The sequence below is a fragment of the Hypanus sabinus genome, chromosome 2, assembly GCF_030144855.1.
Source record: "Hypanus sabinus isolate sHypSab1 chromosome 2, sHypSab1.hap1, whole genome shotgun sequence".
Lineage (NCBI taxonomy): Eukaryota > Metazoa > Chordata > Chondrichthyes > Myliobatiformes > Dasyatidae > Hypanus > Hypanus sabinus.
In genome coordinates, this window is record NC_082707.1 from 45,521,337 (window position 1) to 45,539,476 (window position 18,140).

The 18,140-nt window shown below is 41.2% G+C and overlaps 1 protein-coding gene across 1 annotated transcript in view; it reads left to right on the forward strand.

The window, feature by feature from the left end:
* LOC132378426 (endothelin-converting enzyme-like 1) overlaps positions 1–18,140 on the forward strand; it is a 122,361-nt gene that overhangs the window by 81,491 nt on the left and 22,730 nt on the right. Inside the window, exons 8-13 of the mRNA XM_059945337.1 lie at positions 2,346–2,420; positions 6,779–6,882; positions 7,177–7,235; positions 10,583–10,634; positions 10,740–10,807; positions 15,715–15,839. Coding sequence (XP_059801320.1) covers positions 2,346–2,420; positions 6,779–6,882; positions 7,177–7,235; positions 10,583–10,634; positions 10,740–10,807; positions 15,715–15,839 — 483 coding nt within the window. The remainder of the gene's footprint in view (positions 1–2,345; positions 2,421–6,778; positions 6,883–7,176; positions 7,236–10,582; positions 10,635–10,739; positions 10,808–15,714; positions 15,840–18,140) is intronic.

Genomic DNA, 18,140 nt, shown 5'->3' on the forward strand with positions numbered 1-18,140 from the left:
CCAACAGTGTTACACCAGTATCTTACTACCCTCAGTGCTGAGTGAAAACATACACTTTATAACTTTGCTTACTAACATCAATGAATAAGCAGAAAGAGTTAAATGCTCTTTCAGTGATAAGTTCCCTGGATTCCTTGAACACTATGGTCAATTTCAAAGGCCATTGTTTCCATAGTAAATCACATCTATAGCTGCTGCTCATGCCAATACTAAATACAATACTTTAGTCTATCCTTATCTGCATTAATTTCTTAAACAAGTCTTCTGTTCTCTCTTACCAATGATCACATCTATTTGTTTTTTTTAGGCTGTTGTCTTTAGTTCTGGATGTTAAATTAACATCATTATTTCATTAATCTTTCCTTCTCTCCCTGGGGTACTTGTCTGGATATTTGTAATTATATCCCGTGCTTATTTATGGCAGTAGATGGATGGAAAAGAATATTGGTTGGCCTTCACTGGCTCTTTTAACTGCAGCTCTTTACTTTTCTGATTGTGATTTACATGACCTCTGCTTACAATGCATCTACAGTATGTTTGTGTGTGCACTCACACACGATGGACCATTATATCTTCGTCCTCTAATTGATCCCGCACTTTTGTGGTTTAATATCATACTCTTATTGTGAAAGTACTCCAGGTCACCCTATTCCTTGCAACATTTACAAGGCTTAAGTCAGGACTCTGGTGGAGCATTCTTTACTTGTGTACAGGACTGCCTTGACAGTGGACAAGAACCACAAGTAGAGTACTGCCATGATGCCCTGGCTGCTCTCTGTGTTATAAACCATCCTGACTTGGAAGCTTCGTCATCACTGATTCAAAATCCTGGGGTTTTACTTTGGAGCACAAAGGGATTGTCTTCACCCTTCAGCAGTTGACCGTGGCCAGTTAGGACAGGTCAATAAGCAATGGCTTTGTCTGCGATGCCCACATCTGAGCTATGAAATTGAAGTAAAATCTTCTTTGTATTGCAAGGAAACTGAGAGAAAAGATCAAAGAAACTGCCAATGCTGGAGATGTAAGATGAAAACCGAAAATGCTGGAAATACTCATCGGGCTGGGCTGTATCGGTAGGAAGAGAAACAGTCAATATTTTAAGTTAGACACCCTTCATCAGAACCTAAAAGGACACAAAAGAAGTTTGTAAAGCTGTAAGGATTGTGGAGGAGTGGGATGTTTCTGATGAAGTAAAACTGTGCAACCATGGGTATAAGGTGTAAACAAGGTCTGGTTAATGATCTGTGTGAGAATCTAGACATCAGAACCAAGTCAAGTTAACATGGGAGGTGTGAAATGCAGAGCGGGAGGACAAGTGGAAGGTCAAACAGAAGATGAGGTTCTATTCCTTAAGTTTGTGTTGGTCCTCACAGTGACAATACTGAGGCCACTGACTGATAGGTTAGTGTGGGTGTGGGATGAGGAATCAAAGAGGCTCCCACATTACCCTGCCTACTCTTTAACCTATCCTGCCTCCAGTAACAATACTATTATATTCTAGTTTCTCTGTTTCAATCATATTTGCTCCAATGGTGAGGCATTTCATATTGGTGCCCCTGAAATGTTTTTGTTCTTTCTGAACAGTGGCTTCCCCTCTACCTTTATTAACCAAGATCACCAGCACATCTCATCCACTTCACTTTCCTCCGCTCTCACTCAAGGACAGTGTTTCACAGGTTCTCATCTTCTACCCTACTATCCTCTTCATTCAACACATCTTTCCAGTATCAGGTGCACCTTCCCCTCTCTTCTCCGTTCAGTATCTCAAAGGGACTGTTCCTTTTATGATGCCCTGGTCCACTCTTTCTCTGGAGCTTTTACACTTTATTCTGCATTGTTATGGTTTTACCTTGTTCCACTTCAATATACTGTGTATTGATTTGATCTGAATGAGCAGTACGTAAAACAAGATTTTCACTATAGCTTGGTACATTGACAGTAATAATAAACCAAATCAAAGCTTATTTTGTGTCGTTGAAATTCTAGTGAAGGGTCTCTGACCCTAACCTTTGACTTTCTTTGACTTCCCACCGATGTAAGTGTGTCCTGCTGAGTACTTGCAACATTTTCTATTTTTGTTTTGTATCAGACATGAAGAGATTGATGCCAATGGAACAAGAGCTATCATATAATTATAGTTTACCATGTTCTTCAGATCATATTTTGCACTGTAAGTATTAATTAAGCTTTTGGCAGGATGGTAATAAGATGGTCTCCAGCTGATGCAATATTCCTGCAATTTGTAAAGACAGGTTTGGGATTTATTTCCCTTCTTGATAAGGGAACTTTGCCTTCCCTTTCTGTTTCGATAAATGATTGAATATCTCCTTTTTTTTCACTTTCAGCTTCAATATATGATGGTCATGGTTGGCTATCCAGACTTTCTACTAATTACTAATGCTGTTGACAATGAATATGGAGTAAGTACTGACAATTTTGGCTTCAGGTTTTTTTAATGAGAAATGACAATTATTTGAACACTGATGTGTTTCAGCTTGTCAGACCAATATATTCTCTGAACAGTCCGTTGAGATCAATCATAACTTCTTCCATCCAGTTTTGAAGGTCCGGAGATGGCAAATAAGGTAGCTCCAATTTCAGAGGTGATACATACTTATGAAGGACTTCTATGTTCTTTTGTTTTATGGTTTTGAGCTTCAAGGTACTAATACAAATCTTGGTTTTCACTTTGAGCAGTCATAAGACAAAGTTAGAGGGACTTTTACATTTCTTCAAGGAGGCTTTGAGTATATCTTTGAGATTTTTTCTGCTATCCAGCTAATAATCTTTTCCCATGAAGAACCTCAAAATAAATTGCCTGTATGAGAGTTCATTGTCAAGCATGGAAAAAATACATCAATGGCCAGAGTATCAGATCAGATGATGTTTGTTGAGGAGTAACTCCTGATGAGGTTAATTCTCTTACTCCTCCTCAAAGTATGTCATAACCTTCCACTGCAACCTGAAGATAGGGTTTTCTAGGTAAAGATATCAGCTCTGATAATGTGACACGACCTCAGAGATTTCAGTATTCAGCCTCTGGAGTAGGATTTTGATCCACATCCTACGAAAGGTGCTGCACACTAAGCCATTATGATACAAATATTAAAATATACCTTGCACAGAAGAAGGGCAGGGGTGACCTGTACTAAAGGAATGGGTTGGAGCAGAACCAATAAACTGACCAGGAGGTTCCTAGTGCTATTTTGCAGGGTTTAAACTAGCTTGGCAGGGAGGTGGGAAACAGAGCACCAGGTCAGAAAGTGGAGGGGTGGAGAGGAAGGTAAATGTCGAGGCCAGTGAAAACAGGCAGGAGCAAATTAATGGATATGATAGAACTGACAGATCGAAGTGTATGTATATTAATGGTCAGAGTATTGTGTAAGGGTAATGAACTGAGAACATGGATCAGTACATGGAACTATGATGTTGTGGCCACTTCAGAGATGTGGTTGAGAGAGGGACAGGAACTGATACTTAATGTCCCAGAGTTTAGATGCTTTAGAAAAGATAGAGGGGGAGGCACAAGAGATGGGGGAGTTACACTACTGATCAAGGGCAATACCACAGCTGCACTCAGAGAGACATAACGGAGGGCTCGTCCACTGAGACTGTGTGGGTAGAACTCAGATTTAGGAAGGGTGCACTCTTCTGGGATTGTATTACTGACCCTTGAGGACATTGAGAACATGTATGCAGGCAGATTAATGAAAGATGCTGTCATGGGAAACTTACTTGATATAAACTGGGACCATCTGAGTGCAAGAGGTTTAGATCAAGCAGAATTTTTTAGGAGTATCCAGGACAGTTTCATAAATCAATATAACAATAATCCAACAAGAGAAGGGGCTGTACCAGACCTGGTGCTGGATAATGAACCTGGTCAGGTGACTGACGTTTCAATGGCTGAGCATTTAGGAAACAGTGACCACAAATCCTTATCTACAGCTATCCTAAGACTTCAGGAGAAGTATGAACCTTGCAGGGGAATATTAAATTGGAGTAGGACAAGAGCATTGGGCTGGAGCTAGGGAGAGCTAATTGAGAACAGTTGTTTTTGGGCAAGTCCAGATCCAACATGTGGAGGGTGTTTAAAGGCCTACTGCACAGGGCACAGCACAGGTACGTTCCAGTAAGAAGGACAAGGATGGCACAGTAAGAGAACCGTGGATGTCGTAAAGTGATGAATTTAGTCAAAAGAAAGGAAAAGTATGTGAAGCTTAGGAGGCTAGAATCAGAGCCCTTGAGAATTATAAAGATGCCAGAAAAGAACAAAAGAAGGGAATCAGGAAAGCCAGGAGGGGCCCTGAAAAGTCTTGGGCAAGTACTAATAAAGAGAATCCCAAGGAATTCTACACACACATCAATAAGAAGAGGATAACTAGGGAGAGGGTAGAGCTACTCAGGAATAAAGGGGGGAACATTTGCTTGGATGCAGAGGATGTGGATGAGGTCCTTAATGAGTATTTTATAGACAATAGACAATAGGTGCAAGAGTAGGCCATTCGGCCCTTCGAGCCAACACCGCCATTCAATGTGATTATGGCTGATCATCCAAATCAGTACCCCGTTCCTGCCTTCTCCCCAACTCCCTTGACTCCACTATCTTTAAGAGCTCTATCTAATTCTTTCTTGAAAGCATCCAGAGAATTGGCCTCCACTGCCTTCTGAGGCAGAGCATTCCATAGATCCACAACTCTCTGGGTGAAAAAGTTTTTCCCGAACTCCATTCTAAGTGGCCTATCCCTTATTCTTAAACTGTGGCCTTTGGTTCTGGACTCCCCCAACATCGGGAACATGTTTCCTGCCTCTTGCATGTCCAATCCCTTAATAATCTTATATGTTTCAATCAGATCCCCTCTCGTCCTTCTAATTTCCAGTGTATACAAGCCCAATCGCTCCAATCTTTCAACATATGACAATCCCGCCATCCTGGAAATTAACCTCATGAACCTACGCTGCACTCCCTCAATAGCAAGAATGTTCTTCCTCAAATTTGGAGACCAAAACTGAACACAATACTCCAGGTGTGGTCTCACCAGGGCCCTGTACAACTGCAGAAGGACCTCTTTGCTCCTATACTCAACTCCCCTTGTTATGAAGGCCAGCATGCCATTAGCTTTCTTCACTGCCTGCTGTACCTGCATGCTTACTTTCAGTGACTGATGTACTAGAACACTTAGATCTCATTGTACTTCCCCTTTTTCTAACTTGACACCATTCAGATCGTAATCTGCCTTCCTGTTCTTGCAACCAAAGTGGATAACCTCACATTTATCCTCATTAAACTGCATCTGCCATGCATCTGCCCACTCACCCAACCTGTCCGAGTCACCCTGCATTCTATTTTGCATCAGTATTTATGAAGGACAAGGACATGGAGGGTAGAGGGATCAGTGTTAGGGATATTAATATGCCTGGGCATTTTGGGGTAAAGGAGGAGGTAGTGTTGGATCTCTTAAAGAGCATTAAGGTGGCTATGTCCCAGAGCCTGATGGGATATACCTTTGGCTACTGAGAGAATCATGATTAGTGATGTTTCACAGGGGTTTTTACTGGGACCCCTCTGTTGTTTGTGATGTATGTAAATGACCTGGATGAGAATGTAGATGGGGGAGGGTGTTAGTAAGTTTGCAGAAGAAACGAATATCGGTGGTTGTAGTAGACTGGCAAAAAATACACTAGGACATACAGTTGATCAGTTGCAAATATGGATGGAGAAATGGCAGGTGGAGTTTAACCCAGCCAAATGCAGTGGTGAACCTTGGTAGGAAAAATTTAAAGAGACAGTACAAGACCCTAAACAGTGCTGATGAACAGAGGGATCTTGGGGTCCAAGCTCATAGCTCTCTGAAAGTGGCTACACAGGTTGATGAGGTGGTTAAGAAGGCAAATAGCATACTTACCTTTATTAGTTGTGGGCCTGAGTTTAAAAAGTAAGGAAATTATGTTGCAGCTTAATAAAACCCTGGTTAGGACACATCTGGGGTATTCCATACAGCACTGTTCACCCTATAATAGGAAGGATTTTGAGGCTTTTGATAGAGTATAGAAGAGGTTTACCAGGATGTTGCCCGGATTAGAAGGCATGTGCTATAACCAGACATTAAACAAACTTGGATTGTTTTCACTGGAGTCGCAGAGGCTGTGGGTGAGATCTGATAAAGATTTATAAGATTATGAGAGTCATGAATAGAGTGGACAGTCAGTATCTTTTTCAAAGGGTTGAAATTTCCAATACCAAAGGATGTGCATTTAATGTGAGAAAGGGTTCTTTCAAAGACAATGTGAGGGTTAAGTTTTTTTTACGCAGAGTTGTGGGTGCTTGGAGTGCACAGCCTAGGGTGGCAGTAGAGGCTGATACATTGGAAACTTCTTTAGATGTTTAGAAAGACTCATGACTGTGAGGAAAATGGAAGGATATGAACCTTGAACAGGCAGAAGAGATTAGTTAGCCTCTTGATTACTAATGTATTTAGTTCAGCACGGCATTGTGGGCTGAAAGGTCTGTTTCTGTGCAACGCGCACAAAATGCTGGAGGAACCCAGCAGGCCAGGCAGCATCTGTGGGAAAGAGTACAGTCGACGTTTCAGACCGAGACCCTTCATCAGGACTGTTCCTGTGCTGTACTGTTCTCTGTTCTATATAGTTGTTTAACAAAATAGACAAGAGGAATGAAGAAAAATATTTTGCATATTCTTTAAAATGTGAGCCTTTAAAAATAAAATATAAATTTTATGTTTTTATGTAAATCCTAATTTTTCTTCTTTTGTTTTAGTTTGAAGTCCATGAGAAGACATATTTTAAAAATGTGATTAACAGCATAAAGTACAACATTAAACTCTCAGTAAGAAAAATACGCCAACAAGTGGACAAGACTGCGTGAGTGTTCTGCTTATTTAATTTGTTTTCCCAGATTATATATTAAAAGTTACAATAATATTGGAGTGGTGGTGCTACCTGAAACTGAAATGGAGTAGACGGATATCTGCATCCCATTGATCTTAGCTGTACTACTGCATAGAAACAGCCAATCAACCAGATGTTTTCCTCATATGTCTGGTGCCTGGATTTACAATCATAAATTGCTGTGTTGTATTCATTATTGAAGGTCATAATTTCGCTGAAATAGTTCTGTTCAGGATTGTGATAATGTCTGTATAACTTTGTTTATAGATGGCTGCTTCCTCCTCAAACTCTAAATGCTTATTACTTGTCTACACAAAATCAAATGGGTGAGTAAAAACTAATCAATATTTCATTGTATAAATAATGAATAAATGTTTCATTTGTACTGCTTCTGTGAGCCAATATTCCTGGTTGATCTACACAAGTGTTTTTATTGTTTTGCAAGATCAATCATTTCATTATTTTTTGCAATTTGCTCTGGATACATATCACTGTTACATATTCTTGGATCGATCTTTTTATTAACTGAAATCCTTCCACTACAGCAATTCTTCAGGAGCAGTTCACCCGCATAACGTGAAGCAGTTAATTCCAAGCACATATAAGAACTGGTTGTTCCCATTTGAACCATTCCATTCATTTAAATGCCCTACACCTTGACATTTCTTAAATATCACAGCTTTGAGATGATCAACAAATTTTATAAGGGAGCTTATCAAGTGCCTAGTCAAAGTCAAAGTATGCACTGCAGTCAAACAAGGTTGTCACTTCCTCAAGTAAATAATAAGAAGATTGGACAGGTTAGGTTGACAGCTCTTCACTCACTATTGATACAGAAATCGACTTTGCATTCTTTCCTGACACACACTTCTGTCATAACTCCTCTTCACCATCAGGGCTGATCACGTGAGGGTGTTGGGGATCTGGTTCGGAGGGGCCGATGCGTACAACAAGAACTGGCAGGAGCGGACTGCCAAGGTGTCACAGAAACTGGGGCTGTGGGGAGGGCGCTCCCTATCGATAGCGGGCAAGAACCTGGTCATCAGGTGTGAGGTGCTCTCAGGGCTGCTGTACACAGGTGTGGCCAGTCCCCCACTCCTTCAGCTCAGAAATCACCCGAGCCATCTTCAGATTCATCTGGGGATGGAGGATGGAGCGGGTCAGACGGGCCGTCATGCACAAGTCCCTGGACAACGGGGGCAAAAACGTCCCCAATGTCGTCCTCACCCTGATGACCAGCTTTGTGTGTGGCTGCATCAGGTTGTGTGTGGATCCCAGGTACGTGGGCACCAAGTACCATTATGTGCACAGGTTCTACCTGTCGCCCTGGCTACGAAGGATGGGTCTGGCCCCCTTACTGCGCAACACCCCGTCAGCTGGTCGTTGCCACCATACCTGTCCTTCGTAGAGAAGTTCTTTCAGGTCAACGCCTTTGACCACAGGACCATCAGGCAGTGGTCAGCACGTAAGGTCCTGCAGGCACTGCAGGAGAAGGACAAGATGGACACAGTGGGGTGGTTCCCTGAGCAGACCGTCCAGTTCATCTGGCAGAATGCCTCATCGCCAGACCTCACCAACAGGCACCAAGACCTCGCCTGGCTGGCGGTGAGAGGGGCCCTCCCAGTCCGATCCCTCCTGTACGCCCGGAACGTCGTCCCCACACCCCTCTGCCCACGGGAGGACTGCAGTGAGGAGGAGTTGGTGACCAACCTCTTTGCACACTGTGGGTTCGCAGAGAAGGTGTGGAGGAGGATGGAAGGGGCGGTGTCGAGGTTCATCCCCAGCAGCTGCGTAACAGAGGACTCTCTGATCTATGGGCTGTTCCCGGGGACGCACACGGAGACCAACATCCGGTGCTGCTGGCAGGAGGTATGATCAGAAGGTGATGACGCTCTTTGGTCGGCCCGAAACTTGATGGTCTGCCAGCACACGGAGATCTCCGTGGGGGAATGCTGCCGACTGGCACATTCTCAGCTGCAGGAGTACGTGCTGAGGGACGCACTCAAACTCGGTGCGGCCACTGCAAGGGCCCGGTGGGGAAGGACTGCAGTCTGGGGTTCTTCTCCCGTGGGAGTTGAGGGGTGGGGGGGGTTGGGGGTATACCCCCTGAATGTAAATATGAAAGAACAAAGTGCCATGTGGGTGGCAAAACTTTTGAACTTTTGAATTTTGAAAATGTAAAGACAGTAATGGTACCAACTGTAAAGAATTGAAAGTCTTTGAATGGTTATTGTATATAATTTTATTTTTGAATAAAGTATATTTTGTTTTAAAAAAAACTCCTCAGATGAGAGGAGAGTAGAATAATAGCAAGGATAAATTTGCACTCCTTCTCATCTTCCACTACAGTTTCTGCATTCAGTCGATCATCCTTTACAATTGGTTCCACCACTGGACACATCCTCACATCTCCCTCCTTCTGAGCACTCAGAAAGGGCCACTGCCTTTACAACTCCCCGGTTTGCTCATCCATCTCCACTGGCCACTCTCTTACAACATTTTCTCATGCTTTTGCAGCAAAAGCAAATGCAAAACCTGCTCTTTCAAACCTGCCCCCGCCCAACATCCAGAGCCTGAACACGCTTTACAGGTGAAACAGAAATCCACTTGCACTTCTTCCATTCCGTTGAGTTGCATTTGGTGCCCATGGCGTGCTCTCCCTACACTCGAAAAACCAAATGCAGGTTGATGACATCTTGTACACCATTTGCCTGTCATTTTTATTCTCCATCCCACCCCCTTTCTGGCCTATCTCAGGCTGGCATCCAGGTCTGTTCTACAGAAGCTGAAGGAACAGAATTTGTCTGGGGCATGTTTCTGCTGTTGGGACAATATTTGATTCGACAATATCAGGTAACCCACTTTTCCCACTTGTATTAAAACAGGCTAATTTTGTAATAAGGTTATCCATCTGGAATATTCACACACTTTCCTTTCTCCACAGTTGCCACCTGCCTTGTCCTTTTGATTTCAGATTTCACCTATATCTCTGGTCTGTATTTCACAGCTTTCACATGCTCTCCCTCTCTAACTTTACTCACTAAGATATATTAACAGACAACTCCATTGTAACGGGCAACACTTACTTCACCTGATGAGAGATTCCTTTTGTCCGACCCATCTCTTCTCCACCATCTCTGTATTCTGTGACAGTGTCTTGACCTTAAACGTAGCTCTTTCTCTTTTCCACAATCACTCTCAGACTTGCTGAGTATTCCCAGCATCTTATTTCAGTATTCTACCAATTGTAATCTTTTTATTTTAAAATAGAAAAAAAGTGCAATTTTTGTAAAAGTAAGGATTGTTTCTTGTATTGCTAAGGCTTCTATTTCTTTATTACTAGATACATGTCTGTTGGAGTATTGGCTAAATTTTTTTATCCTAAATTGGCATAATTCCAGAAACATTAAACAGTTATTTTTCTGATCAATTAACCTTTACCCTACGGTGACTCCATCCTGGCAGAACAAAGCATTTACTCCAAGGCAGTACAGGTTAGAATTAGAACATCCTCATCACTAACTATCCAAACTACTTTCACTTTGAGCATATTCATCCTGGGCACTCTGTCTACTCTTGGGTATAGTTACATAAAACTTAACACGAACCAGAAATATCAAGATATAAAAGGATTGGTGCAGTTAAAAATGATGCTTTGCATTTACTTCCTCAGTATTTCCTGCTGGAATCTTACAGCCTCCTCTTTATGATCCTGAATTTCCTCAGTAAGTACTACAATTTCAAAACATTTCATGTATAAAATATACATTAATTTTCATAACGATCTAAAATATGTACAGTTACTTTATATCAAAAAAATCTATTTGCAGATCTCTAAATTTTGGAGGTATTGGAACTATTATAGGACATGAGCTGACCCATGGTTATGATGACTGGGGTAAGTTTTAGACTCATGCAGCATCTTGTATTGTTTTTCTGGGCCATGTGAATGGATCAAGTAATTTCCTCTTCTTTTGTAATATACAGGCTGTAACAATAAAGAGTGTATTGTCATTAATGTCTTCATGGCAGTTAGTCAAGTTCTTACAGATAAACATGGTCACCGCTTCGGGTAGTGCTGATGAAATCCTGGAGATCTACATCGAATTAGAAGTTACTTGCACACCAAAACATGAATAAAAGTAAAGTTCCCTCCACGCCTCATTTGGCTCATCGGGCTGCAACTTTGCCATTTCTTTAGCGTTCGTCTTTTTTACAAGGCTGAGTTGCTAGCTTGACGCTCAACCCAGCATGCTGGAACTCGTGTAATGAGCCAGCCGGATTCGAACCCAAAACCCCTCACCCCAAAGTCTGGGTGTGGATTCCACTACATCACTGGCACAGACAAAAACGTTAATGGTGAATGAAAACTAGTTTAATCTGAGTGTATAGTTACTTTATATTGGCCTTTCCTGTCTATCCAAAGATAAAGAAAATTGTTAAAGATCTTTAATTAAAGGTTAACCTTACTTGTCCCATGGACATCAGAACATAGTGAAATGTGTCACTTGCATCAAATCAGATTAGCCAGAATTATTCTGGGCACCCCACCCCCGAAGGAGTTGCCATGCTTCTGCTGCCAACATAGCATGCCCACAACTCACTAACCCAAACTCTGCATCTTTGGAATGTGGGAGGAAATCAGAGCACCCAGAGGAAACCCACATGGTCACTGGGTGAACATGCAAACTCCTTACAGACAGCGGCAAGAATTAAACCCTAATCTTACAGCTGCCCCTATAAGGCATTGCTACCATGCCAACTGCTAACCAGGTAGATTCAATTTATGTCAGAGAAGGTGATGAAGAAATCGCCTTACTTTTCTTTGTTTTATTTTTTTTTTAACTTTTTTTATTGTATTTCAAGTAGTTACAAAATAAAAGTATGAAAAAAAATGTATATTACCCATCCCCCCTCCCCTTAACCCCTCCCCACTAGCATCCCTATAGAAAAAAAAGAAGAAAGAAAGAAAGAAAGAAAAAAAAGAAAGAAAGAAAGAGTGCCTGGATATCGGGAGATCCCCACATGCTCCATGGAGTTCGTAATAACTTCAGTATATATATTTATTTCTTTCCCGAAATAACCAATTATTTCATCTTCGGAGCACCAATATATTTAATCCTGTCTTTTGTAAATAAGGGCGCCAAATTTTCAAAAATGTTTAATCAATGGGTGATTCCACGTGAGAGTATTTTAAAAAGTGAAGTATTATTGGTCCAGCATAGCAATACATACAAAGCAAATTGCAGATCAGTTACTGTAATCTGTTATTTGGGGGAGACTGACTGAGCATTTGAACAACCATGAACTAATTATCAAAGACTCTTAATAAATAAACAGGTGATGATAGATTTGCAGAAAGGATTCTGGAAACCTGAAATTAAAACAGAAGAAAAACTAGAAATGCTCAGGCCAGGTAATATCTGTAGAAGGAGGAACAGTGCTTTGGGCTAAAGAGCTTTCATCAGAACTGGGAAAGGGATAAAAAGGGGAATTTTAAATTGCAGAGAAGGTGGGAGTGAATATGGAAAGACAATATCCTGGGGAGACCAGGATTGCTGTCAAGGTGAGTTGAAGAGGTTGAATAAGGGTTTGGGGAGGGGGCAGATAGAGAGTGAAATGATGGATAAAGAAGTATGTTGTATCTCTGATAGAGGGACTATTGGGCAGGTCCAGCAGGTCATGTTACACTAATGGGCAGAGAAAGCCTGAGAGAGGTGGATGACTTCCATCAGCAATAGTCTGTTCTGATACATATGGAGAAAGCAAGTGAACTAATGTTGGGGAATTTAATACTAAAACCAGAATGTCACAACCTACTCAGATGGTAGATGAAGTGCAGGATGTCATAGGTAAAGGGGTCAGAATAGGCATGCATTTTAAAATTAAAGTGGTGGACGTCTGGAAAGTCAGGGTTGGGCTGGTGTAGAGGAGGCCACATTGTGAACACTGAATGCAGTACATTAAATTGAAATGAGTGCAAGTGATTGGCTGCTTCATCTAGACAAACTGTTTGAGTTCCTTAATCCTAAAGGGAAGAGGTGAAATAACAGATCTTGCTTTTCCTATGGTTATGTAGGAAAGTGAGGTGGGGAGTGTCTGGAGGGAAGAGTGGATCAGGGAGTCACAAGATGCTGACTGGGGAGAGGAGACGAGACGTGCCTATAAATAGAAACCTGCTGGAGATGGAAGAAACTGTAATGAATAATTTGTTGAATGTTGAGGCTATTGGGGATGGTGAGGACTGAGAGAATTCTATCTTTCTCTGTCTAGAAGGAGAGGGTTGAGACCATATGTGCAAGGAACAGATGAGAGGTGATTCAAGTCTTGGCCTACATGGTAGAGGGGAAGACAGAATTCAAGTGGAAGGAAGATATTTCAGAGTCACCTGTGTGGAAAATGTCATCACTGAAACTAACATGATGGAAAATCACATCAGCATCAATGCACAAGAGAAAGAAATGAGAGGGGTGGTCTTGCATAGGACTGAAAAAAGACTATTCCACATATCCCACTAAAAAACAAGCATACCTTGGGTCCAGACAAGTTTCCATAAATACACCTTTGATATGACAGAATGAAGAAATTAAGAGACATTATCCAATGTGAAATGTATGAATTTATATTTGGCGAAGTTTATGAAACCAAGGAAGGAAATGGAATTGACATAAGCATCAGGTACAGGAGATGAAAATTAAAATTAGAACCATTCATGTAGAGAGAGAAGGTCTTTGTTCAGATAAAAGGTGTTCAAAATTTGGAACCTCCCTCAAAAAAATTTGCGAAGTCTAAATCAGTTGAAAATTCATAACAAGATTGATAAATTTTAACTTGAAATGACTTTGCAACAGTAGTTTTTTTCACCTTGTTGCTTCACTTATCAAATGATCAAATTTAAATTTTTTTTTTCATCAAATCATATATAAACCAGAAGTTCCAGTTCCATGTGTTCTCGATCTATGAACACACTTGTAGCGTTCTCGTTCGGGTGTAACTGAAACAGCGAATTAAACGCCGAGATAAACCACAGTCAATGAGAACCAGGTCGCAGTAAGATTAACCATTTACTGTTCACTCTTCACATTAACATATGGTGAAAACTGTTGATAAAACAATACAAGATTGATACAGTATTTGTTCCTTTCTTAACATCACATTTCCATTGTAAATACTTGTAAAAGTGACTATAACTACATTACATTAAGGTGTAGTATACAGGCAGAGTTTACCTACGCCATTGACTACTTTAAATACACTTCAATGCAAACTATCCGCAACTCTTTAACTAACAAAAACATAAACATTATTGACCGTCGTTACTTTTAACAGGATCGGCGTTAACATTTTAATTCAACATATTGATTATCTATTAACTTACAGCGTTGCTCTCACTGTGATTTCTAATGCTTGCAAAACAACCTCTGCTCGGGTCTGCCTCGTGGTGAGCCCCCACCCTCGTGTTGATCTCAAACCGGTATTTCCCCACAAGATGCGGCGAAACCGGATGTGACGTCATCGCATGCCAATATACTTTACAGGCAATGGATATACTTTAAACACTTCTAATTCTAACTAGAAAATACTAACAAATGAGTTACTAAGCGAAAATATTATAAACTAAATAACTGCCATAAAGACGACACAACACTTTTATTCCAAAGCTAGTTACTGATCATTACTGTGTGTACTGATGGATCATATATTGATCTAACATGGAAGCCGTCAAAAGATTCGATTTCATAGGATTGAGCATTTCAGACAAGAAATCATATTTTATTTAATTAATACAAAAATAATTATTTTCTACAATTAGTAAGATAAATTGAGTTTCAGGTTTGTCATTTGGCAGAGGAGGACTGTGTGCAAAGCCATTTGATATATATGCATCCTTCCTCTACCAGAAATAAGGTCTGATGCTTCTCTTGGTAGCAATAATTAAAGCTGGCAGAAATGCTTTATTCGTATGCCAAAAAAGAATAAAGTAACTGTTACTAATGAGGCACTACTCTTTTATTGACCGACAAAATTATGTAATCTGGTACATTGAGTCAGTGAACATAAAAATGTCACATCATTTCATAGATTGTCTGACACTCATTGGATGTTGAAATGGCATATATAACTCAGCGAAAATATAACTGTTTCCTGGATGATTTTTGGATCCAATTCCTATTTTTTGAACTTCAGCTGGGATTTTTTTTTGTTAAAATATAACATGTCAAATAGGCACTTCAACTGGAGTAGTAAAACGCAGATAGATTGGAAAAGCAGGATGTCGTGACCAGAGACGAGGGTCAGGGTGGTTGTGCTCGCTACACCGCGATGTTTACTCACTCTGCGCTGCACTGAGGCTGCGGCCACTCCGGCCTTCATGTCTGCGGGCTCTGTGGCGTTTACTCTACTATGCACTGAATTGACGCTGAGGCTGTGGGCCTGCTCTGGGCTTCGTGTCTGAGGACTCACTTTAGTTCTAATTGCTATTTACTCACTCTTATTGTTTGCACAATTTGTCTTTTTCTCACTCTCTGCAGATTGGGTGTTTGAAGGTCTATTTTATGGGTTCTTTTGTGTTTCTTTGTTTAGTGGCTGCCTGTAAGGAGAGCAGTCTCAAGGTTGTATAATATAGACATACTTTGACGATAAATGAACTTTGAACTTTACATTGGGGGAATGGAAATGATGGAAGGGGTTGTGCTGAATGTTTTGTCAATGTCTAAAACCAGTTCCTTCTGCTGAGAAACTTGCAGGTAACCAAATGGGAAAATGCCATTATAAAGATGTGACATGATGCATGTTTGATTTCAGGAAGTCATTATGATAAATATGGCAATCTGAAAAAATGGTGGACTGAAGAATCCTACAATAAATTTATAAAGCGAGCCCTTTGCATTGCAAGTCTATATGAAAACTTTACTGTTTACGATCAAAGGGTAAGAAGTTTATTTCATGTGAATTGTAAACACTTCGCATATTGGATCTGTTACCTTCATAAAGACTGCTTTAAAAAGACAAATATATGTTTAAACCATGCATCATACATATTTCCTTAAGGCTGTTACAGCCCAGAGGTGGTAATGGGCTCCCTCTACCTATTAAATGCTCCCAAAGGCGTGCACTTGAAATAGCATTTAACAACCAAGTCCAGCTCCTGTGGCTTAGCTATTAAGCCTGGCATAACCTTTTCTACTGACAGGAGAAGGTTCAAAGGCAGGTTACTGGCACCTTCAAACCAGTTACTTCGGGGAGATGGGGCTTGTCAGCCGTTGTTTACAGCTCACCTAGGAGAAGGAAATCTCTGATCTCAAACCTCCGCTGCCTTCCGCCTTTGCCCACTCACAGGGAAGGCTTCAGAAGTAAACCTCGAGGGAAAAATCTGAAGCTGAGGTCCCTGAGGCAGTCCTACATTGAGTTCAGTGCTGTCTGGCAACTCCTGCCACACTGCTGGTACCAAACTGTATCGCTCTCTGCTGTTCCTTTGGGTTCATCAGTTGTGTGGAGAAGGGGAGCTTGCTATGTGAGAAACAGTTTGCTCTCCATATTGTACTGCCCAGGCTTGCATATCTAGACAGCGAGGATGCAATATCCATGGTCAACTCTGACTGACAGAAGCCCTCACCGCACATAAGGTAAGAAAAAGGCTGAAATGTCTAAGATGGCAGATATTCAACTCAGGAAGTCAAGAAGAAGTTATAAGGCAATTGTTATTTTAAGTGTGCAAGTTATGATAGCTTCCATGTGTCAGCTATCCTAACTTATGGTTGGAGACATTTAACCTGTTGTCTAGCAGGTTAGTAATCCAACTTTGCCCATGCACTGAATGGCATGGCTGCCGATGCCACCCCTCTAAAGCCAACAAATAGGCATTAGGTAAACAAGCAATAAGCCATTGATGGCAGTACTTCAGGAATACCAATTTTACCAATATATGTGCTACATCAATCCATGAGATCACTAGTTGTGCAGATCTCACCACAAACCATAAAACATGTTGTAAATAAGAAGAATATAATGATGCAGATCACACATATGGCAAAATAGTGTTTTAATCATAACCGGCACAATAATGTTTTCTCCATGGTGGGTCCACTACATTAATTCCAAAACCCAACAAGCTCTGTTTTATAATCTGCCTGATATTGGACAATGTGGTAGATGATGTTGGAAAATTTATTTGGATTAACAACAAAAGTATCCCAAATGCACATTTTGGCAGTTATGTTTTTTGTGTATTTTCACTTTCTAAGCCCAAGTTCAAGATTACCATGAACTTTAGTTCAAGCCTCCGAGCACGATTGCTATATCAGAGGAACATCAGGGACTGCTGTGTACTCTACTTCATGGAAACGTGGCTCACACCGCCAATTTCAGATGCAGCGCTGCAGCCCAATGGCTTCCCCATTCTCTGCAAAGACAAGACAGTTCAGTCTTTTAGAGGAAGAGAAGGTGTGGTATGCTTTATGATAAACTCATTGTGATGAACAGACACTGTGGTTCTGTCCTAATTCTGCTCACCCGACCTGGAATATCTAGCGGTCAAATGTCATCCATTTTATCTATTGAAGGAGTTTTCCACCATCATCCTGGTAGTGGTGTACATTTCCCCTCAGGCCACTGTCGGGCAGAATAGGAGAAGCTGAGCAATGTGATCAGCAGCCACGGAACTGCACACCCTGATGCCTTCTCTATCATAGTAGGAGATTTCAACCAGGCCAGCTTGAAGAAGTCTCTGAGCAACGACATATCACCTGTGGAATCAGAGGAGCTAATACACTTGAGCACTGTTACACCACCATCAAGGACACTTAAGGTGCCATCCCACACCCACACTTTGAAAAGTCCAATCACCTGGCTGTACTTCTACTCCCAGTGTATAGACAGAGACTTAAGACTGCAGCACCAGTGGTGAGGACCAAGAAGGTATGTTAAAGGGATGTGGAGGAGTACTTACAGGACTGCTTTGAGTCAGTGAACTGCTCAATATTCAAAGATTCATTTTCAAGACTTACTGAATACACCCCAGTTGTCACCAATTTCGTCAAGACCTCTACGGGTGAGTGAGTGTCTTTGAGAGCATAGAGGACTTACCCAAACCAAAAATCATGGATGAAATAGAAGTTTCATAGTCTGTTGAGGGCAAGATCTGTGGCATTCGAGGCTGGTGGTCCAGAACTATACAAGAAGTCCAGATATGACCTATGGAAGACTTCTTTAAGGGTGAAAAAACAATTCCA